Source organism: Zootoca vivipara, chromosome Z1 (assembly GCF_965207765.1).
Source record: "Zootoca vivipara chromosome Z1, rZooViv2.hap1.1, whole genome shotgun sequence".
Classification (NCBI taxonomy): Eukaryota; Metazoa; Chordata; class Lepidosauria; order Squamata; family Lacertidae; genus Zootoca; species Zootoca vivipara.
The window spans coordinates 19,572,281-19,597,193 of NC_142583.1; the positions used below are offsets into that span (position 1 = coordinate 19,572,281).

At 41.1% G+C, this 24,913-nt stretch overlaps 1 protein-coding gene across 2 annotated transcripts in view; it reads right to left on the minus strand.

Annotated features, from left to right (window-relative positions):
• TUSC3 (tumor suppressor candidate 3) overlaps nt 1–24,562 on the minus strand; it is a 121,487-nt gene extending 96,925 nt beyond the window's left edge. For both annotated transcript variants that reach the window (XM_060278821.2, XM_088659242.1), the window contains exon 1: nt 24,367–24,562. In XM_060278821.2, the coding sequence (XP_060134804.2) occupies nt 24,367–24,480 (114 nt within the window). In that variant the 5' untranslated portion in view covers nt 24,481–24,562. The remainder of the gene's footprint in view (nt 1–24,366) is intronic.
• Nucleotides 24,563–24,913: the final 351 nt, after the last annotated feature.

A 24,913-nucleotide genomic window follows, 5' to 3' on the forward strand; every position in this document is an offset into this window, starting at 1 on the left:
TGCTACCAAAGAATGTGGAGATGGTCCCCAACTTACATGGTTCTAAAAGGGCACCAGCCAAATACATGGGAAATAAGGCTATCACTGGCTACAAATTGGGAAACAATGGCAGGAAAGGAATAGTGCTGTCATGTCTTGGCTTGTGCATTTCCCATAGGCATCTGGTTGGCCCCTATGCTGGAGTAGATGGGCATGGTCTGATTCATAAGGACTTTTCTTATGTACTTTGTGTAGAAAGGTAAATCCTACCTATAGCCCAAATTGGTACAGTTCAAGAAAATCATTTGCCTTGAACACATGAAGCGTGTCTGCTGCCAAGCTAGAAATTGATCCTGACCACCACAAAAATAAACCCAGGCATGCCAAAGCCCTCATGTGAGCTCCATATATTCAAGCATGTTGATATTTCTGCTTTAAATAGGTACTTCGGCATTGTCAAACTGCTTCCACCCACGCTAAACAGTTCCTTCAACTACTAGATAGATAGAATACATGGGGATTTACTGGGTCACAGGAGATCTGCAAGAGGTTCATGAGCAACCATTTTGCACCTGCCTCCATTGGTGGGCAGGAGGAGGAAAAAAGATATAGACCCTGCATGCCTAACTCTGCCCAACCTCTACCTAATACCTGAGAGGTCTAAATACATATTTTCAAAAGCAGGCTTGAAAAATAGGATCCAACCCCCTAGGGTGCTTTTTCTACCTGTCTACCTGTACTTGTTCCTGACATATATATTTATAGCTAGATGTGCAAATATATACTATATCCTCATGTTACATTTCCTCATTAGGAAGCAGGATCATCAAGCCATCAAGGCTACCACTCCAGGTTTTAAAAGCTATCATAGGCATCAGGCATAATGTTGAAGATGTAGCAGAAGGAATCAGGCAAGGTAACACAGGGATCAGAGAAGCTACACATTTGCATTTAGCTGCCCATCCCAGGAGAACAAGCAAATGTTATATGGGATAATAAAATAAATAAGTCTATTTTACCATCAGACTCAAGGAACAAGGAACAAAGTTACTATAAAAGTATTTTAATAAATGAAGTCTATGGAACTGACTATTTGTTAAAATGGTGGGTTGGTCTACATTCCTATTGCACCTTAGGAACTCACATTTCAGTTGTAAACCATCCTTTTGTCTGCACTCTGCAATTTCAGAATTTACATATAAGTTACAAAATACAACAACACACTGCAGAATGAGGTTTAGCACCACATAGTTTAAGAAAAACCATGTTTCCCAAGATAATATTGCATAGAAAAAGGGCTCTTTAATTTGGGGGGGGGGGGAGAGGGGAGGAACGTGTTCATGTAGCAACAGTACAGAACTTTAATTGCTTTAAAAAACAAATTGCTGTTTCAGCTAACAAACTTATAATTTACTCTCCAATAGCAAAGTAAGCATGAGTTCTGCATGAAAGCACACTGCATTAACTGTTCATTTTAAGCAAACAATTTCCCCTCCTCTTGTAGGTTTGAGTTGACAGAAAGGCAAAACCTAAATATAACCTGAGAACCTGCCATCTTAAAAAGAACAAGCTCATAGGTTTTTCATTTTCCAGTGCAATCTTCAGAAGCCTAAGGGATCCATTCAATAACAAGCTTTCATGCAGCGCATCTAAAAGTTCAAAAGTGCTTCATACTCCTACTCTGAAAAATCCTATCCACAGTGATGTAAGGTAGGTTGGAATCATTATCTTTATGTTGGTAACAAGAGAGATTTGAAATAGAGGTCTCTTCACAATGGCCCAGATTGCACATAACCTTAAACCATAGTTTAGCTCTACACTAATGAGGCTGAATGAACCTGAGCATCACATCAGATGTGGTTCTTCCCTTTCTTCTTCTCCATGGGTGGGAGGAAGACTTTGTAAAGCTTAGTTTCACATTTAAGAAATCTCAGCTTAGCATTATATTGAAACAAGGGAATTGATTTTTTCTTTTCTTTTTTTCTTTTTGAAACTGACTAGATCTTATTTTAAACCAGAATCCCTAATTCAAATGCGACACTAAGCATAGAATCATTAAAAGAAATTGAACCTATGGCCCAGTCTTCGTCTTGGCCATGCAAGAGGAAAGAAAAAGTACGCAAGCCCAATACTTTGCTCTGGTTCTTTCAGGTTCATCCACACAATGCTAAAGCAATGGAAATGCCCTTCGGACTGCAGATTCTTTGCTCAAAACGTTTTCCGTTTTCATTCTCCCCACCCCATAGCTCTAATTAGATTTTTTTCGAGCACACTCATTCAGATTATATACAATCATATTTTGGGCTGTTTACTAATTAAATTCGTAGCTATTCAATCATGTGCCTTTTACTGGATTAATTGAATTTTTTTGAGTATCGGTATAACCTCAACAGTAGTGCCTTTGAGATTAAGTGAAATAGAAATGCAATGCAATGAACAAAAGCTACCACTCATTAGAAGGAAATGCCATGTTTAATATTCACTTCTTTTGATCCCTGTTACAGCAACAGGCCAAAACAAAAGTAACCTCAAATACAGCCTCGCCAATTCTGCCCTCACTAATAAAAATTGTCCCCCCGATTAATCATCTAACTCTTTAGATGATTAATCTACCAATTAAAGATCCAGTCCTAATTGCATCCTAAATTTATTTACAAACAGTCTAGGCTATCTTCATCACATTACTTCTTCTTTCTTCCAATTAGTGTTTAGAAGTTTCTGGGCAGCATCCAAATTATTAGTCCAGGTCATAAAGCTTTAAGTAATATTTAGAAGCAGCTCTTGGGGAATATTAAAGATCTACAAGCATTATAAACAGGCTGTTTGACTATTCTTTGTTATGCCACCATCAAAATCCCTTTCGTTAACATAAACACACACACAGCAACCAATATAGAAACTATATTGACAGAAACCAAGACTCAGTGCCAATGCGGGAAGATACCCTGACATTACCCCGTTTGGGACATTAAACAAAGATGGACATCACCATCATGTTCTGGGAATATATTAATGGATATTTGGAAACACAGCGCATTTTTACAGCCAATCGTAAGGAATCAATGCATTTCAATGATCATTCTGTGTCATTCTTTTTAGTAAGTTTTTGGCAACAATTTTAGACTAGATAGATCATTCTTCCAATGAAGCAGGGTAATTTTTATGTTCCTGTCAAAGTGTACTGTAAGTATGTTTTTTCTAAAAGAAGTTTGTTCTCATTAGTTGTTACAATGGTATCCATAAAATATCTAAAAGGAAACTTTGTTTAGTGCACATGCACCACATATTCTGAGCTCTTCTGTCAATTTTTTTTCACAGACCGACTGAAATTAATGAATATAACTAATTCAATGGGTCTGAGTAAAACGTAGTTGAATACTACCCCATTTCTCCAATTCCACTGGATGGTTTTCAAGGAAATTTCAAACGTTAGTTCAGGAGTTTTGTGAGGGCAGTTGCCGAGAGCAAAATATCATCACACGTGTGCCCTTTGGAATTATGGTCCAATTTTACACTTTAGAGTTGCTTGGATCCAGATTAGTCCTTCCATGAAAATAAAAAAAAAAGAACAACCACTCAGCAAAGGCTCATCTAAAGGAAAGGGATGGAAGGTGATGTTCACCACTTCCCCCTACAGCAAAGATGAGGAACTGTGGCGCTCCACAGTCCCTGGCCATTGGCTGAGGCTGGTAGGAGTCAGAGCCTAACGACATATGGAGTCGCACAGGCTTCCCTGTCCTACAGCCTCCTCCCATTCAACCACCCAAAGCAGATTTTCAGGGATGCATGGGGAATCAGGCCATTCTGTGAGCTTTCCACAAGTGCAACTCCACTCATGAGTTCTCTGGATCCACAATGCACATTTGCCCCAGCACCCCTTCTCAAATTTAATTTGAGTTTCCCATTGCTGTCCCATACAAATCTTTATACATTGGCCTTACATGCAAGGTTTGGGTCTCACCCACCACCCTCTTAAAAATTGCCTTTTTTAAATTGCTGGTATGGAACACAGAAGCGGGGAGCTAGGTACATCTCTGAGAGATTGGGAAAGGTATGAAACTATCTCCAGCTCATCTTCCTCCCATAAACAATTAGCCAGAATGCCGTAGTGAAAGAGTGGAAATGTCAAAATAAATAAAATCAGCTTACCTTATTTTTTAAAATAAATAAGTAAATCAGAAGAATCAACCATGGGGAAATTTATCACCTTTTAAAGAAGGAATCAACTTTGGAACATAATACAATGAAGCATTCATCAGGCTGCACCAGCAACTCAGTCTATTTATAGAGACTGAATACATGAGCTGATAGAAACATCCCATTACCATCTGTTTCCAGAATAGCCGAGCCCTTTTATTGCTACATGCTAATAAGCCCAATAAAGCCACTTCTAGTTCAAAAAATGGTTATTTCAAGAAATGGGTTCAAATCTATGTAGCTTTCCAATTCCATATTTAATTGCAACCTTGCTCTGCTAATGAAAACATCTGCAATGGTCACATCTGTCAGTCATGTCAATGTATAAAGGTATTTGTCACTGCAGTAGTGCAGCAATAGGTATATGTAGGATAGATGCTGTCAGCAGGTTAGGGCCAGATATAGATCAGGAGAAGAGGTTTCTTACATAAACCCAGCTCTTTCTTCCCACTCTACCACTTTGCCATTGCTCAGAACTTCCTGAGGATTCATCAGCATTCTGATGGCTTCGGAAATAGTCGTGCTAGTGCACATGTGCCCTCCCCATCCCCCCATATTTAGGAAATCTGATGGACTCATCAGAGAAGGGACATATTACTCCAGGAACTCTACTGCTATTTTGTAAATGGCACCCTGCCACCATGTTGCTCATCCTTCCCTTTTGCTGGTTGCTGGTAAATTCACCATCTCCACAGTGGATTGTATTCAATAGTGCCTTTGCCTCTGTGGAAAGGGCTTTTCCTTGAGCAAAGTGGAGCCCCCCTTTTTTATTTTGCTGATTCCTCTCTACCCAGCCTTCCTTTAAACCTACTTTAGAGGGTTAGGGCACCTTCCAGAACAGAATGAGAAACAGCCTGGGAGCAAACTGTCTGAAAGACTTCCTGAATTTATATGTACCTGCCCAAACTTCAAGATCAGCACTGGAGGTCCTGCCCTCTGATCCACCCACTATTAGGTTAGTGAGTCCAGGGGACTTGGTCTTCTGCGTGACAGCCCCACAATCAGTGGAACAACCTCCTCAGGGAGGCACACCACTTGTGTGGCCTTTAGACAATCCCTGAAACTTTTAAAAATATTATTCCCATCTGCTTTTTGGTGATTCGATGGCACCTAGTTTTATCATGGTATTATCTACTGCTATTGTTTCAATACTACTTAATGTTGATGTGGGTTTAAATTAGCTTGCGATTAGAGATGGGAGAGAAATTTCATTTACTTCCTATTTAAAGGTGAGTTTAGCTAACTTGGGCTTCCTGAAGCAATATGAAACCTGAAACATAGCCATTCTTCTAAAATTAACTCATAATTTTTCAATGCAGTTCTCCAGCCAAGGAATGTATATAGAAATGCACATACTAACACTGAGTATTCCTAAAATGCATTGTTGTTTAGTCGTTTAGTCGTGTCCGACTCTTGGTGACCCCATGGACCATGGCACGCCAGGCACTCCTGTCTTGCACTGCCTCCCGCAGTTTGGTCAAACTCATGTTCATAGCTTCGAGAACACTGTCCAACCATCTCGTCCTCTGTCGTCCCCTTCTCCTAGTGCCCTCAAACGTTCCCAGCATCAGGGTCTTTTCCAAGGATTCTTCTCTTCTCATGAGGTGGCCAAAGTATTGGAGCCTCAGCTTTACAATCTGTCCTTCCAAGGAGCACTCAGGGCTGATTTCCTTAAGAATGGATAGGTTTTATCTTCTTGCAGTCCATGGATAAAATGCATATATTAGTGAAAATAACAGACAATGATACATTAGGGAGAAATGTTTTGCAAAAAATGTGTATATTAGGCAACATGGGGGGTGTACAAAGATGATGACTTTTCATGAGGACTTAAAATAATAATAATCACAAGCTGATGTGGAAAAGTGAAGAACTAAACTTAGGACCGGAAAACTGAGAAGAACCAAAACTGACAGATTCACCCATCCCTACATGTGATATTATATCGCTGGTTCACATACTGCTTTGTAAGCTGCCTTCAAAGGCTTACGAGGGGTGTTCATTAAAAATTTCCCCTGACATACTTCCCGTGGACTGAGACAAATGAAACTGGGCACAGTTATTAGTCCTTCTTTACATAGCTATCAGCAAGAGTCAAATACTTCTCCCATCGCTTTATGCAGCTGTGGAGACCTCATCTGTAAAAGTCAGCAGGTTGCGTCTGAAGCCACGACTTGATGTCAGAAATCAGCATTTCATCATGTGGAAAAAGCTTGCCCTTCAAAAATAACTTAATGGTTGGAAAGAGGTGGAAGTCCAATGGGGCGAGGTCGGAAGAATAAGGGGGGTGAGGAAGCCATGGGACCATGCTTCCATCTAAGCAACATGCAAGTTGTGAACTGGGGCATTATCCTGCAGGAGGCAGACACCTTTGGTCAGCATATCACACTTCTCGATTTTGATGGCCTTCCGCAATTTCTGCAGCAGTGAAGCATAGTATGTCCCAGTAATTATGGTACCCTTTGCCAGGAAATCCATCATCACTACTCCGTGCTGGTCCCAAAAGACCGTAAGCATGACCTAGCCCGCTGACAGTTGGACACGTACCTACTTTGGAGGTGGTGCGATGGAGTACTTCCATTGTTTGAACTGGGATTTAGTCTCTGGGTCATAATGATGGACCCATTTTTCATCCTGAGTAATTAGTCTAGCGAAGAAATCATCATGGATTTTGTGACACATGGCCAAAAGAGCCTGTGAGCATGTCACTTGTTCCTGCTTCTGGAAAGGTGTCAGCAGCCAGGGAAACCACTGTGCAGACGCCTTTCTCATGTACAAATATTGATATTGTACACCTGCAGCTAGTTGGCGAACGGTTATGCGGCGATTCTCCAAAATGCCAGCCTCCACTTGCTGGATGGTGTCTTCATCAATGGAGGACTGTGGTGACCCAGGAATGGGAGCCATTCCACCGAAGTCCGACCACACTTGAACTGACAATGCTAGTGCTTGACCATGTCATATGATGGGGCATCTTTCCCATAAGTCCCTTTCATCTCATTGAACGTCTCCCATGGCATGCGCCCTTTCATGTACAAGAACCTGATGACCGCTCTGCATTCAACTGGTTCCATTATCAGACATTACTCCATGTTAGCACCCATATCAGACAAACTGTTAGGAGTTCAGAGCTACAAATTATGTTACCTATGGAGAGATGTATCATTATACATGTGCAATTTCATCCTCCTATGATATCTTTAATGAACGCCCCTTGTAACACTCTAAAATGAGGTTAAAAAAACACCTAACTAACTAACTAACTAACTAAGAATGGCATGGAAACTTAACTAACTTAATAACTAAGAAGGAAATGGAAGGCCACCATAGGTAGAGATAAGAATAAATGAAAAGCAGATGTTCTGTGCAGAAGTGCTTTTGTTTAAACAATCGGCTCCAGCCCAATATATCCTGTTGTATGAATGATTCAATGAGTCTGGAGCCTGAGCTGTGATTTTCATACACCTTTATAAGCAGCAGGCAAAACAGTGTTTTGGCTACCCATTGTTAATATTTGTTCTCATGGGCCTCTAGCATAGGTGGGAGAGGAAGAAAGGAAGGTACACTGCAATTACATTAAACAGCATGTGGTCACATTTTTCTCTCGGACACTTAATTTAAGTCTCCTCTCCTCCCCTAAAATAATCCTAGCCAACTCTTGGAAATGAAAATTGGATGGCTCGTTGAAATGAATTTTGAATAATACACTACAATAGAGGGGAGGAAGCCTTGGGGTGTCAAACCTAGCATATTATAACTTTCCACAAGATTAACGTACCAACAAAAACTGTTAAAGCTTAAACAATTTATTCAGAATACTCTCTGCCACTCAAAGCTGAACAATGCAACACAGTTGTGGAGGGATGATCTGTGACTACTTCAGGCCACAAATGAAAGCATCCATGAGACATGAACATATAAAGAGTTAGGCAATATTAAGGTTCTGATTGGCCAATGACTCCAATGGCTTGGCAATCACAAATTGGGAGGGGGGGGTCATTGCTCAATGTCAAACCCAGATATTTGATGCAAACATGGGGGAAAGTCTCAGGAAACTGTTCACATAACTTTAGCCAGAAGAAACACTTCTACGATTTTGTGGTGGCAGGGAAGTAGAGAGCCAAAGGAACTCATATCTTTCCAGATAGCTGGAAAAGATGAGCAGCGAAGCAAGTCAAACCAACTGGATGCTCATAAGTAAAGATGGACTATTAAAATATTGGGAATTCCAGTCATTTGGCGGTATAGTTAGAGAAACTGATAAACTGCCTGGCCCCAGGTTTTATATCAAGCAATGATGTAGCAAGTGCAGCTGCAAACTTTAAGAGAGATTGGAAAGGCTGTAGCTCAGTGGCACAGGCATTGCTATCTGTGGGAGTCCAGAACTACAAAAAGACTTACGAGGTGAAAAAGAAAACGGCAGAATGAGAAACAGAATATCTGAGTTGCATGCAAAAGGCATTTTGTTTTGCAGGGAACAGGAAAGAGATGCTTATACAGTGGTACCTCGACTTCCGAAGGTTTCGACTTACGAAGTCGGCAACCCCGGAAGTTTTTTTGCCCCACACGCGTTCTGCGCCTGCGCAGAAGTGGCACGTGCGGTCTGCACATGTGCAAAACGGGCGCTTCGACAACCAAAGACTTCGACTTACGGAGAGCGCCGCAGAACGGATCACCTTCATAAGTCGAGGCACCACTGTACAGGACAATGAAGGAGAGGGCAACGACCAAGCCGCAATGGGAAAGGGCAGAGCAAGGTAAAGACTAGAGCCAATAAAACTAATGGGACCCAAGGAAGTCTGTGTCAGGGGACCACCAGGGGTCAGCAGGGAGCCCAATGGGATGGTGCAAGGGCTCCAAGATGCTGCTGCTTCAGAGCATTGTCCCAAAGGTGGTGTTGAGGCTCTCGCAGCAGAGGAGAGCTCAGGGGATGCTGATGGAGGAGAACTCAGGGGATGCTGACGGCTCACAGGAGCAGTGGGGAAGGTCGGAAGTGTCAGACCTGAGCGCTGTGGAGGGTGAAGTGTCAGAGACTAGAGAACCTGCTCAACAGTTGACCAGTTCGGGGGGGGGGGGAACGTCCCCGCCCCTTCATCCCAGGAACGCAGGGGGGGACAAACACCGGGAGCAAAGTGGAAGCTGAGAGCTCCCAAGTTCCTTTGTTGGTGCCAATCTAGTGCGTGCCACATCCGGATTCTGACTAAGACTAGACAGTCATGGTCATTATCTCTCTGTTTTGTACATATGTATATAAATAAACGCTGGGGGGAAAAGAGTTACAGAGTTTGAAGCATGATACTCGTGTGAAGGCAACACAGCACCCTTACTTCCTGTGACTTCCCAGAGATATTTAATTGTCCAATGAGCTGCTCAGACAAACAGGAAGTCCTCAGTTCAAGTCTGTCCACGGCTGAAAACCTGAATGCAACTAGCATTCATAGAAATAGAGAAAAACCAGCTCATACCCCACCCCATTTTGTGTGCCTGCTATGGAAGGCACAAGGGCTATGTCAGCTTTTGAAATAATATTCTGGGGCATGAAGCAGGTGAATCATGGATAAATCAAAATATCAAAATTTCATTTATTCTTGCTGTGGAACTGCCATGCCCCCTAAGCCAAGCTGAAAATTGATATTTCCTTGGGTAACTACATACTTGTAGGATAGATAGATTTTCTTTTGTATTCTGCTATAACCCTGCATAACAAAATCCGCAGTATGTGGTTGCTGTGTTAGCAAAGGTCAGAAATGTCCATTTAGAAATGGGTGCCAATGCAAATACAATCTTATTTTGATTCATAGGTCTGAGGACCAAACTCTAGCACTGTGGGGTGAGATCTAGCCAAAATTAAGCCCTAGGCATTAATAACATTTGGGATTATGCTAAAATCCTCTTTCCTCACAAAAATTGTAATGAATCTGGGAGAAAGCTGACAAGAACATCTGCTTCAGGCTGCGCATCCTTTATACAGCAGTGGTGGAGAACCCGTGCCCCTGCAGAAGTTGATGAACTACAACTCCCATAATCCCCGACCACTGACCATGCAGGCTGGGGCCAATGTGTGTTGAAGTCCAGCAACATCTGGTTGGCTGCTGGTTCCCCACCACTGCTGTCCTTCTAATACATCTCTTAGGGATTATGGTTTAGATCCGTGGTTCCCAACGTGGGGTACACGTTCCACAGAGGGGCAATTTGATTATTAAGGGGGGCAATTCGAGAATGAGTTAGACCAAATTAATGGCCTTTTAGGCTTCCTCCACATGAATAGGAGTTCACTTTTTGAATAATAAGAATTATATGTCACCGGGGGGGGGGTCAGGATTTTAGAGATGCTTAGGTAGGGCATGGCCAAAAATTGGTTGGGAACCACTGATTTAGATATTTTAGATAAAACTTGGCAAAGATCATAGAAAAAAATGACAGCAGTTTAAAAATGCTAGTGGTTTTTAAAAATTTTGTGTGCATGCAACACACATACATCATTTATAGATGGATGCAATGCACAGGTTCATGCTGAAGCCAAAAGCCTCAAACTATGAGAAGAAGGGTACTAAAAGCAGTACATGGTTACAAAGGGCATCATAGTAACAGGTCAGAACAGTGTAAATTGATGGAATGTCATTATTCCTTTAAATAAATCAATACATGGTGTAATATGTCATGTGTTCTTGCTCATCTGAGGTTGCATTTTCCTAATTTTAAGACCTACTAAGGAACAGATGGTTGTTGTTATTATGTCCTGAGGTCTGTATCTCAGGGTATATATGCATAAATAGGTTATCTGTACACAACATGCACAGAATACTTCTATTTCCTTTTTGGTTGAAATGACCAGGATGGTCACAAATAAACTTAATACTTTTTCTGTTATGTGAAACCACTGAAATAAAAGAGAATATGCTTTCTTTCCCCCATGATTGTACTTGGGAGTCCCAAGACTTATACCCTAATAACTTTGTGTCTACTCCGGTCCAGTTTGAAATATTAGCTGAACTTCCTGTCACTTTGGCTTTCTTCTTCTACCTTTATTTTTTTAAGAAGTCAGGAGGTTCAGCTGGAAAGTGCAAGCCCGCAAGTATAGGGCAATTAAGGGCTTTGTTTTTTACTGATGCGACTCATTTTGACTGTGGCTCCTCCATTAGAGAGTCATCTCAGTCAGCATGGCAGAATTACCCATTTATTAGCCTCTTTTGTGCCTGTAAAAAAGAGTTAACACATAGCACTAATAGTATGAGGTAGTAAGACTTTATCCACTTCAAATGCCACCTTGAGGGCCATTTTAAGTGTGGCAGGCTCAGCTTTCTTGCATCATCATATCCCCCCCCCCCATATAAATTTTTGGTTCAAGTTTTATCTCAACTGCATAGATGGCTCAGTGGTATTGTTTCATTATCTACATCACTCAAAGGCAAGGAAGGGATTCCCTACCTGTGATACGTGGGACATTATGGGAGGAGTCATTTGGTTAATCGTAGTTAAATATCTAGTATAGATATTAAGCGGGCTTCAAAAATAAAGATGGTGTATTGGAGGGAAGGGAAAAAATAAATGTTCTGAAGGGAGTTGTTTAAGAACAATGTATAAGCTTTTGGTAATGTATGAGCCACTGGGCCAGTAAGACAAAATCTAAATCAAATCCCTTATGAATACACAGTGGAAGTGAGGAACAGGTTTAAGGATTTAGATTTGGTGGACAGAGTGCCAGAAGAACTATGGATGGAGGCTCGTAACATTATACAGGAGGCAACAATGAAAACTATCCCAATGAAAAGGAAATGCAAGAAAGCAAAGTGGCTGTCCAATGAGGCCTTACAAATAGCGGGGAAGAGAAGGCAAGCAAAATGCAAGGGAGATAGTGAAAGATGCAGGAAATTGAATGCAGATTTCCAAAAAATAAGCAAGGAGAGACAAGAAGGCTTTCTGAAACGAGCAATGCAAAGAAATAGAGGAAAACAACAGAATGGGAAAAACCAGAGATCTGCTCAAGAAAATTAGAGATATGAAAGGAACATTTCGTACAAAGATTACCATAATAAAGGACAAAAGTGGAAAGGACCTAACAGAAGCAGAAGACATCAAGAAGAGGTGGCAAGAATACACAGAGGAATTATACCAGAAAGATATGGAGGTCTTGTACACCCCAAATAGTGTGGTTGCTGACCTTGAGCCAGACATCCTGGAGAGTGAAGTCAAATGGCTAATAACAAGGCCAGTGGAAGTGATAATATTCCAGCTGAACTATTTAAAATTTTAAAAGATGATGTTGTTAAGGTGCTACACTCAATATGCCAGCAAGTCTGAAAAACTCAGCAGTGGCCAAAGGATTGGAGAAGATCAGTCTACATCCCAATCTCAAAGAAGGGCGGTGCCAAAGAATGCTCCAACTACCGCACAACTGCACTCATTTCACACGCTAGCAAGGTTATGCTTAAAATTCTACAAGGCAGGCTTAAGCAGTATGTGGACCGAGAACTCCCAGAAGCTGGATTTCAAAGAGGCAGAGGAACCAGAGACCAAATTGCAAACATGCACTGGAGAAAACTAGAGAGTTCCAGAAAAACATCTACTTCTGCTTCATTGACTACACAAAAGCATTTGACTGTGTTGACCACAGCAAACTATGGCAAGTTCTTAAAGAAATGGGAGTGCCTTATCATCTCATCTGTCTCCTGAGAAATCTCTATGTGGGACAAGAAGCTACAGTTAGAACTGGATATGGAATAACTGATTGGTTCAAAATTGGGAAAGGAGTACGACAAGGCTGTATATTGTCTCCCTGCTTATTTAACTTATATGCAGAATTCATCATGTGAAAGGCTAGAGTGGATGAATCCCAAACTGGAATTAAGATTGCCGGAAGAAATATCAACAACCTCAGATATGCAGATGACACAACCTTGATGGCAGAAAGTGAGGAGGAATTAAAGAACCTTTTAATGAGGGTGAAAGAAGAGAGTGGAAAATATGGTCTGAAGCTCAACATCAAAAAAAACCAAGATCATGGCCACTGCTCCCATCAGCTCCTGGCAAACAGAAGGGGAAGAAATGGAGGCAGTGAGAGACTTTACTTTCTTGGGTTCCATGATCACTGCAGATGGTGACAGCAGTCACGAAATTAAAAGACACCTGCTTCTTGGGAGAAAAGCAATGACAAACCTAGACAGCATCTTATAAAGCAGAGACATCACCTTGCCGACAAAGGTCCGCATAGTTAAAGCTATGGTTTTCCCAGTAGTGATGTATGGAAGTGAGAGCTGGACCATTAAGAAGGCTGATCACCGAAGAATTGATGCTTTTGAATTATGGTGCTGGAGGAGACTCTTGAGAGTCCCATGGACTGCAAGAAGATCAAACCTATCCATCTTGAAGGAAATCAGCCCTGAGTGCTCACTGGAAGGACAGATCCTGAAGCTGAGGCTCCAATACTTTGGCCACCTCATGAGAAGACTCCCTGGAAAAGACTCTGATGTTGGGAAAGATAGAGGGAAGAAGGAGAAGGGGATGACAGAGGATGAGATGGTTGGATAGTGTTCTCGAAGCCACCAACAGGAGTGTGACCAAACTGTAGGAGGCAGTGGAAGACAGGAGTGCCTGGCGTGCTCTGGTCCATGGGGTCATGAAGAGTCGAACATGACTGAATGACTAAACAACAACAATGTATGAGCTATAGTTTAATTTTTTGGTTGTGATAGATGATAGATAGATAGATAGATAGAGATAGATAATCAATCTCCCCAATGGGTATACCAGAGTTTTAATAATAAGATGGAAGCCAAATCACATCTCCAAACTTACTTTAAAAAGAGAGAGAATTTCAACACTGATTACAGGTTGGGGCAGTTCTTGGGAAGATAATTTGCAGCAGCATCTCTTAAACTGGAAAGAGCAGAGGCAGACTCAGTTCTCACATGCTAGTTTGGAGAGAGTGCCCTTTGCTCCTGGATAGTTCCTTGCTCAAAGAATCATATGCAACTCAATGTTGTGTTTCAATGTTGTAACACACCCTGAGACCTTAGGGTGAAGGGTGGGTAATTAATAATTACTAAATAAAATAATAATAACTACAGTAGTGCTTTCCATCTTAATGCCCTCACACTCACACAAAAAACTCCCCCTTTCCTCACACTCTGCTGTGGATCCACTAATTTTTTCTAAGTTTTTTTTTAAAATAAGATTAAAGTGCAATACCCACACATTTTCTCCTGATTTTATTACCAAGACTAATGCATCAAACCAATTTTATAATAGGTTTTACGAGCAACACACACACACAATTTTGCTATGACAGAATTGTCCAATTCACTTTACTCATCACAATCCAAAACCAGAGCAAACAGTCTCTATTTTCCACGTGGGTGCCCAGGCAGTGCTGCATAAGTACTTGCAGAACAGTTTGATAGGAAAGATCAATTAAGCTGCTGATCTGTCTTATAGAAGCTATGCTGCCAAACTAGAGACATATGGGATGGGGAAAAGTTTCAGGCAATCTAATTACAGGAGTACTTTGGGACTGCTATAAGCACCATATTTTATTTATTGTAGATGACAACAACAACAACAACAACAACAACAACAACAACAAGCTGCATCACCAACCACTGAAAAACATTTGGCATTGCCACCCTGGTCTCCTCTGGGCTAAAATGTGACAAGCTATCATATTAAACAATTGTGTTCTACCAAGTCCCCGCGCAAACACCGCTGTCACACACATTCACATCCTGTTTGATTGCCATGGGAGCAATATACTTCAATCCTGTTGACTGGATTGCCAGAGAATATCCAAATCACTGAAACACAGGAAGTTGTATGCATGTTTAGAGATCCATGTATAATAATTCCTTCCCATAGATATACAAGTTTGATGGATCTGGCTGACAACAAAGCACACGATGGGTGGTTGCTATCTTGCCACAAGTTTTCACAAAAGATCTGTGTGGGCTTTCATGTGGGAAACCCAAATTCAAATTTTCACCCCACCTAGGGAGTTCAAATATGCAAACACGATTTCTCAGCCTTACCTACTTCATGGGGTTATCTTGTTTCAAAGATAACTGCTCCTTGAGCTGCTTGGAGAAAGGGAAATATACACAAAAGGACTGTTCATTTGAAGCCCTCCATACATGTTTCCAATGCAAGGAGGCAGAACATTGTGCTCCATCACTCCACCCAACATTCATGCATTCAGTGTGGCATTTAGAACAGGAGCCTATGCAGATTTATATGATACCTATTATCACTATTTCATTCCCTGACAATTGCAAAAAACCACAATTTATGAAGCACTCTGTACATTCAAAGTAAAGTAAAGGTAAAGGGATCCCTGACCATTAGGTCCAGTCGTGACCGACTCTGGGGTTGCGCGCTCATCTCGCATTATTGGCCGAGGGAGCCGGCGTATAGCTTCCAGGTCATGTGGCCAGCATGACAAATCCGCTTCTGGCAAACCAGAGCAGCACATGGAAACGCTGTTTACCTTCCCGCTGTAGCGGTTCCTATTTATCTACTTGCATTTTGACGTGCTTTCGAACTGCTAGGTTGGCAGGAGCTAGGACCAAGCAATGGGAGCTCACCCCGTCACAGGGATTCGAACCGCCGACCTTCTGATCGGCAAGCCCTAGGCTCAGTGGTTTAACCACAGCGCCACCTGGGTCCCTTACATTCAAAGTACTTCCCATATATTGCCCTAGGGTCCCTACAACAGCCCTGTAAGGAAGGTCAGACGGATGGTAGAGTGAGCTTGCCTGAAGCTACCTAATGAATTTGTGGGTGAGATTTTACCAGGGGATAGCTTGGCTGACAGGTCACACATCTACTATACTAAACCTGCTAGAACCTGTTCTCCTTCATTAAAACATTCAGATTCCATCAACCATCTGCCATGTCACCTCACTAAGCTCTTCCCTGTTCTTAAATCTATTTCCCCAGTGATCCATCAGCAAAATTGCCACCTCACTTTCTTCTCAGAGCTATCAGGAATACTTGCCAATGGTAGAAGAGGTATGCTGCTGTTTGCCTCAAGAGGCATGGACAGAAGTGGAAGTGATGCATCAGCAGAGGCAGAAAAGCAAAAAAGGCAGAAAGGCTTCATTAAGCCTGGACTTTAAAAAACAAAACAATGCAGTGTTGGGCCTCAAAACAGACTGATAAATGACAGACATGTTGAAAAAGAGGTGATCATGCAAGTCCAATAGGTGCCCAAAATGTTCCTTGTAGGGTTCCCCAATAAGCTTGCCCAATAATCCTAGGATGGCATAATTCAACTAAAAAGGGAACGTTTTCTAAGGGGCAAAGCCTCCCACCTTCCAAGTAAGAAGCTACGTTCAAAAGGCCAGCTATATTTCAACTGTCAGCCATTATGAAGAGTGGGTAGAGGACAGGGAATCACTGCAGCTTACGCATTGTTTTAAGGGGAGAAATCTAAACCTTGAAAAATTCAGGAACGACTTTAATCAATTGTGGCTCCTTTTCCAGAATTAAAACTAACAGATGTACAGTAACTCCACAGCCTTGCACATCCTATTTTACAGTTTCCAACTCCATTAGAACCATAGTTTCATGACTGATTATCTTCAAGATTTATTTTTATTTGTATATAAGGAAAAGAAGCACACACCAACACGGAGTTAAGCACGCCTACAGCCTGTAGATTTTCATCCATCTTAAACATGCTCTGCATTGGATTGCAGCCAAACAACATTTTCAGAGGCAGCTAAAAAGAAGTTACATTTAGATCTAGCATGAGAACAAAAGAGATGAAACTGATGTTGGAACAATGATAAGGTAATATATAATGACTTTATTCAAGTTTGAGGTATGGAAACGTTCAATGTCTAAAAATTAATTGTTTCATAAAAGTCATTAGTAAAATGATGTTGGTCAATGCAATATGAGGCAAGTTTGGCAGTTTCAAACTTGTAGTTAATGTTCTTCTGGTGATTACACTTAGGAAAAGTCTGATTATATGTATGTTTTATTGATTTTTAATCCGCTGCAGCCAATTGGAAGCCGCGTCGGACGTTCAGGTTCCAAAGAATGTTCGCAAAGCGGAACACTCACTTCCAGGTTTGTTCGTTCAGGAGCCAAAATGTTCAACTTGCAAGGCGTTCGGAATCCAAGGTACAACTGTACTTTCATCTCCTCTCAGGGCAACTTCCCATAAAATTCCTGTAACATGGACACCTTTTGTACACCTTTTCCCACAGCTAAATGTTTCCATCAAAGTGTGTCTACCTTTCAGTTTAGCCCTAAATATCTTCAGAAGGAATTAAACAACACACATATAAAAAAGGGGAGAAACTTTTAACAGTGATTTAAGGCAGGAAACAAGAAGGTAAATTAAAGAAATCCACAATATATTGCCAAATTTATTTAGTCATCTAAAGAAGTGCAAGCAGCAGCTCAAGTGTATTGTGGAAAAATGATAACTCCTGCTCATCGTCACTCTTACATGTTTAGTTCAACTAAAGGTAGCTGTTGTTTTTAAGTTCCATTATATGAACACCCTTTCTGTTCACCCATCTCTATAGTAGGGTCAATTGTTGTTGTTTAGTCGTTTAGTCGTGTCCGACTCTTCGTGACCCCATGGACCAGAGCACGCCAGGCACCCATCTCTATAGTAGGGTCAATAGTATGTTTGAAATATTATATGGATTACTTCAGTACTATCATTCTCTGCTCCTTCCCAATCCACCCCCTAGTTTAAAATATTTACTTTGCGGGATTTTTTTCCAAAAGCTTTTGTACACCAGGAAAGAGACTCTTCTAACCTTAGTTCATAAATATATTCTGAAGTATTTCAAAATGGTAGGTGTAAGAAGTCAGATAGCCTGTACAAAGGGCAACAAGATGTGAAGTAGAGAGGCAAATTTCCTCCAGAGAAGATTTGTCTCTGTGCTGCTTTTGTTTATTTTGGTTTGTATTTTTGTGTTTTTATATTGCAGACCACCCCATGATCCTCGGATGAAGGGTGGTATAGATTTTTTAAATGACAACAACAGAAATAGTTCCACATCTAAAATTAGGGATTCCTCTACCAGAAGACAACAGACATCACTTATTTTGTTTTCCAGGGCTACTTTCACCAAGAATCTCTGCAAACATCTTCTGAACTTAGTCCAAAAATGCAAAAGAGGGCACCTTAACCTTTCTGCGCTTACCTTACATTCATTTGCTCTCCATTAGTACTACCCTGGCCAAGAGTCAAATCTAGCACAATTAAGACAAAATTGATCTAAAGGCTGATCCTGATATTTTTCTGCACATGCTGCATTTTCAGCTAGATTTCTAAAGAGAAGGAAGATCTGGAGGTAGAATCACAGGCCTTTTGCATTTTTCAAAGGAGTGTTTTGTCTCCAGAGTTTATACTTTCCACATGCAGACGGCCTAAAGCATGGCTAGGAAAGCAGATGAGGCAATTCATTGCACTGAATCAACTGCATTGCAGAAAATAAAGGTTTAGACCAGCCTTCATCCACCTGGTGCCCTCCAGATGTTTTGGACTACATCATCTCATCTCATCCCCAACCCCAACCCCAACCCCTGGCCATGTTAGCTGGGCCTGATGGGATATACAGTCCAAATACAACAGTAGAGTTGAGAGAGAAAGGGCCTTAGAGGAGAAATTTGTGCTTCTATTTGGCAATGTTCAAAGTCACATTTCTTGATACATAGAGCACAATTTTTTTTCTGGATTAAAATTGGAGGCATTCTCTCTTCAGTGCTCACAAAAAAATATTACTTTCTCAGTCAGTTTCAAGAATAAAGGCCAGACATCCTTTTGCACCATACCCACCCTGTTTACCCAGTGCTTTCTGGGAAATGAAGAGTCTTCAGAGATTCTCTTCAGCTATCAATTGAAAAGGTTGCGATCAGGAAACCTCAGTGCTTCCTTACTTTCTCTCCCTAATGTAATGAGGCAACCCCTCTTCAACAACCCTAGAGTAGTAGTTGCATAAAATATAACTGCTTAATTTTCCAAACTATGCTTTGACCCTCCTGATGTACTCTATCTAGCATGTTGTTTGAGCATCACTGGTTTAAAGCACACTTTGTGCAATAGATCAAATAATTTACAGAAACACAGTTTGTGCTTTTGAAGAAAATGTGTGAGATCCATGCCTGAAGCCATCCAGACTCCACAAATGTAGCCTCGTGCAAAATGCATTAAAACTTCACTTCTTGAACATACCCTTTCTTGCAATGTATACATTTTCTCTTTGGCTACAACCACTGCACCCACTACAGAGTTGTCCTAGCTATTTCAACCGAACTTCAATATGAATTAACAGATTAACTTTCCAACCAGTCAGATATCACCATTACTTATTAAAACAGCTGAATTAAAATTGAAATACAAATCTCCAACATCCATGTCATCAATACATCTGTTCCACAAGGAACACTCATGAGAAAGTTTGTGAAACTGCTGATCACAATCCTTTCCATGCCAATTCTATAAAGGTAGCCTCCTCAGTTATCATTTTCATCTTTCAAGCAATGCATTTTAATCCAAAGAGGAGAAAGTGAAACTGTAGCACACCATTCCTTGTGAGAAAAAGGATCAAAACACATAGGGTTCATAAAAGACAAGTGTGGTAACGTTCTTTGTGAAAACACGCAAACTGTGTTATTGCAATTTGCAAACAAATACTGTTCTCAATACCAAGGCAGGTGAGATCAACACATTAAAAATAGAATCTGGCATATCAGACCGCCAAGGCCAGATGCAATTCGCCCCATGATCTCTAAGGAACTGAATAAAGAATTGGCTCAGCCACCAGAAAAACCAGGAAGTGTTCCAAAGCTTTTGAAGGCCAATTAAGTATCCATAGCTAATGAGTGGAAGGGGGAGAGGGTGATAGATTTTCAAGTACACGTCTAGGTCCAGTAAAATAGAAAGTTTTGATACAGTCTCTCTTTCCCCACCCACCCCATCCATGTAAGGATTGAAGAAGTTCACATTAAATTTAAAGAACTGGAGTGAGGTTTAGGAACAACAAAAATGACTTGATGACTGGCCACCTGGAATGATGAAGCAAGCACAAAGCAAGCATCTCCTCCTCCAACGAGCGGCAGTCTGTATACAACCTGACAGTTGCCTTCCCTTACACCCTCTGTCCCCAACTTTGTTCCTTCAAACTCAATTAGCTCAACTTATCTACATTTGGTGGTACAGCAGCAAGATTTGGCTGCTGTCTCATTTTCCTTAGTCCATCAAACAATATACTAAAATAATACTGAGACTGTTTTTACCCCCTCCAACACATTCATAGCATATGTCCTCCCTTGCCTGCAGGACTAAAGATCTACTTAAGACAGTTCATGTTACACACACACACACACACACACACACACACACACACACACACGGATATTGTTTTCTCTTCCATCTTTTCTGTGCCTACACTGATTTTCTTTTATAACATGAACAACACGACTTACAATAGAAGCTTGTGACTAGTTTCAATGCAATGTATGCTCTTCAAAATTTATTATTCTCCCTAATTCTGCTTCCCTCTTTTCCTCTGCTTCTATTCTCTGTCTTTTCTGTCACGCTTTTGTTCATGCTCCCTTTCTTTCCCATGCAATCTTCATCCCAGCATATCTATCTCTTTCTGTTAGTTTCTTCCTTTCCCACAAAGTTCTTCTCCATGTCAACATCTTCTTATTTAGCCTCTCCACAAGTTTTACAGCCTTTTAAAAACACAATCTTGTCCTCCCATTTCTCACTCAATTCTAGTCCTTTACCCTTTGCTTTTCATCTTTTTAACCTTTTGGGACTTAGAAGCAGGTCTTAATCTGAGTTGGGGTTTCCTAGTTAAACTATGGATTTTACATGGTGTAGTGATGGCCCACCACTTGGACAGCTTTAAGGGAGGAGTGGAAAAATTCATGGAGGATAAGCCTATCAATCATTACTAGCTACAATGCAGGAAGTATGCCTCTGAAGAGCGGTTGCTGGGAATCACACATGGGGAGAGCACTGTTGCAATCAAGTCCTGCTTGCTCGTTTCCCTTAGGAAGATGCCCTTTGGCCTGACCCAGCCAAGCTCTTCTTTACCTTCTTAAGAGCACAGCTCCAGAACCTCTTTCTATGGAAAGGCCTTGTAGCAGAAGAAAGAATAAATGAAGGTATAGGCAGACCGCAATTACTCAGTAGAAAAAAAAAAGGCAACCACAAGCCACATGAAGCAGGAGGAAGGGCTCTGCTTTCCAAGTAATCATCTTGAACCATGGCTCTCTGAATTAAGTGCTGACTTAAAAGGCAGCCTGACAAGGGCTAGGGAGAAGCAGAAGCCATAATAAAACCAAACACGGGCAGGATCTCTTTTTTCACTGATGCACTCAGGTCTCCATTTCTACCTTTCCTCCAATCTAATTGTAACAGCACAAACCTGTAGATATGCCTACACAGGAATAAGTCCCACCGAGCTCAATGGGGCTATTCCCAGGTTAAGCAGGTTAAGGCTTGCAGACCACACTTTGGTAAAAGCAAATGACACCCCACTTGGTTTATAATAAAGATTCAAATTAAAATAATTCAAACTTTACAGAAATATCACCAATTTCAGGAGACTCACTTTCCTACTGGTTAACTCTTAACTACTGAAGTAATAAAATACAGCACTTGGCTCATAAAAAAAAAACCCTGGATGAATCAGAAAGATACATACATCCTGTAATACATAAAGCAATGGAAAAATAATGTTGAAACTTCCTAAAGATCCTGACCCTAAATTCGTCAACATTTCTTTATTTGCAGCAGTAGCCTGATGGGGAACAGATAGCTACTGAAGCAATGGTGAGGACTTGCAGGATGTTGCAAAATTGTTTACAATTTCATTTAGTATAAAAGCTAGCCACACCAAGATCAGCAGCTACAGTGTTTCTCATTATCTCAAACAAATTGCAATAGTTTGTTTGGGTGTAAATCATGTGCCCAGCATGTTGTGATCACAAAGGATAGGGTAGAAGACATTTAATGACCACGAGGCTCACAAAGTAGAACACTTGAATTCTACTTCAAAATCTCTTGATTTATAAACTTCATCTTACAATATTTATATATTATGAATAATTCCAGTGTTGTTGTATACTAGCTATTCATATACTGGTTAGAAGTTGTCCAGTCACAAAATACATGCTACATGCTGAATACATGCTACAAAGCCAGAAAGTTAAATGTTTTCAGAGGTAATTAATCCAGGTTCATAGATATAAAGTATTTCCCCACCCCTTCTATGCATGTTAAATGGTAAAGCAAGGAGTCTAATCCCAATCAGTAGCCAATGGTGGCTAAGAGACTTGAAGTATAAGTGTAGACGGATGCAGACCTACTGTCTATTATGCAGTTGTCTGAAGACCTTATTGCCCTGGCTACATGCAAAAATATAGGCATCAATCTGGTGTGGATACCTATTTGGAAATCTGAAGGACTTATACTTACTTACATGTTTAATTTTAGACCCATGTACTGATGGTCATGGTATTCACAGTGTGAATTGATGCTGATTTGATTTACTGTTATTATCTGTATTAGTATTATTTGTATATTTTTATCTCTATTTTTTCTTCTCTTTAATTATAATAACATAAGTAAGTAACATGAGAGACAGTTAATTCAAGCCCAGCACAGCAGTGTCATTTTATCTCTGCAACACAGGAGCTTCCCCCGTTTTTCAGGGGATAATACTGGATGTCTGGCATTAACTGCACAAGGGAATGGAGAAGGCGGGAAATGGCATGTATTGATGGCAAAAAGACTAGGGAAGGATCCATATTAAAGAAATCTCCAACAGCAATATTGGATGAACTACTAATTTATGAAAACTTAAGAGGCAGAATTATTGCTTATATTAATTTAACCACAACAGCTATTTCAATACAGTATATAACATTCTGCACTATGCAGCAGTTAGGAAAGGGTGTGTATATGGGACAAATGTAAGGACAATGACCAACTAATAGGAAATTGTACAAGTGATCAAGGTGGGCTTAAATGTCACAGGTGGTTTCAAAACAAAGTGAGGAGAACAAGGGAGAAAGGAAGGAAAACAACAACAAAGCAGTAATTAATTCCTAAAAGGATGCTCCTGCTGTGTGAAAATCACGCAGCGTGATCATGAATTCCTTTCCACTTATTTCCAAATAGGTGCTTGTGTTTATGTCAGAAGAGACTTTCATCACATGCTCAGAAGCACTTTCTTTTTCTCCACTGTAACACCACATGTTCCATCGATAAAACAAGCTGTGGGATATGAGATGTAGAACTGATCTTGCTTACATGATCTAACATTATTTTTGAGGGGTGGGTTTTTTTCTGTAAATAATTCAAAAACATATTAAACAAAAGAAAACAGTTTCTGGGTTTAAACACTAGTTATGTCTTATCTTATACAGCTTTTGCATTGGTGGTTCAGTAGTAGAATTCTCACCTGCCACACAGCTTTTAATCAGCAGACCTGAGCAAGGCAAACATTCACCTAACCTTCCCCGCAGTCCTATATTATTATTATTATTATTATTAGTGCTTTTGGGGGGGGTGCAGGGGAACGCATACACCTAAACATTTTGTGAATCTTTTCTCCATTTGCTGTATTTATTTATTTCCCCCAATATGAACTATAAAATGGTGATTTTCTTGAGTCAAAATGAGAGGGCCCCAAAACATTTTTTAAAGAAAAAAAGGACTGATTATTATTATATACCGCCTTTCATCCAAAGATCACAGGGCGGCTTACAACACACACACACACACACACCACATAGCATAATAACGAACATTCCTAGGCAGAAACCTTAAGAATCCATCTTTCCCACATGTCCAACCTATGTTTGCCCCTCAGAGGGATAGGATGACTGTGTGGAGGGAAGAGGCAGCCAGAAGGTGATTGCTATAAACGAAACCTAATATGAAATCTTAATTAAATGTGGGCATTCATATTGTATAAATAAAACTGTAAATAGAAAACAACAAACAAACAAATAGAAAAGGATATTAAAAATATATATACCAACACACAGGAGCTGCTGGGGGAGCATATATTAAACTCCTAAACAAAGGGGGCTGGCGGGGTGGGTGTGATGAACCCGAGGTATCTGACCCCCACCCCCCTTGACACACACAGGGAGGCAGAAGGGTCGCGCGGGTGGGGCGCGTGGAAACGGGAGAGAAGCGAACGGCTCTACCTCCTTCTTCTTCTGGCCTCCCCCGAACTGGACACAAAGGAGGAAGAGGAGGAGGAGGGGAAGGAGGCTGCTCCCCACAGGCAGGTGCGGCGCGAGGCGCCGTGACGGGGCCATGGCTTCCAACGGGCGCCGGCGCGTCAGTCTCCGCCACAAGCACCTGGGAAACGCCGTTATCCACGCCGTTCTCCTCCGCGCCGATTGGGCCCCGAGGAGTACCAATCCAGAAGCAAGCCTGCTACTGGGCAAAGCCTTCTGGGAAATGTAGGCCGTTCCATTCCATTCCGTTCTGTGGCGTTGGTTCTCAAAGCGTGCGGAGCGCCGCGCTGGTGCGGCAGGAGAGGATGGCAGGTGTGGCGGGACCGGCTCAAAGAAGCGTTTAAACATTTCTGTGTACTATACTGTACTATACTGTACTATACTATACTATACTAATACTATACTATACTATACTATACTATACTATACTATACATGCGCGCGCGCGTGTCTATTATACACACAGAGACACACACATATATTCGCAGAATGTGGAATAGGCATTTTTTTCA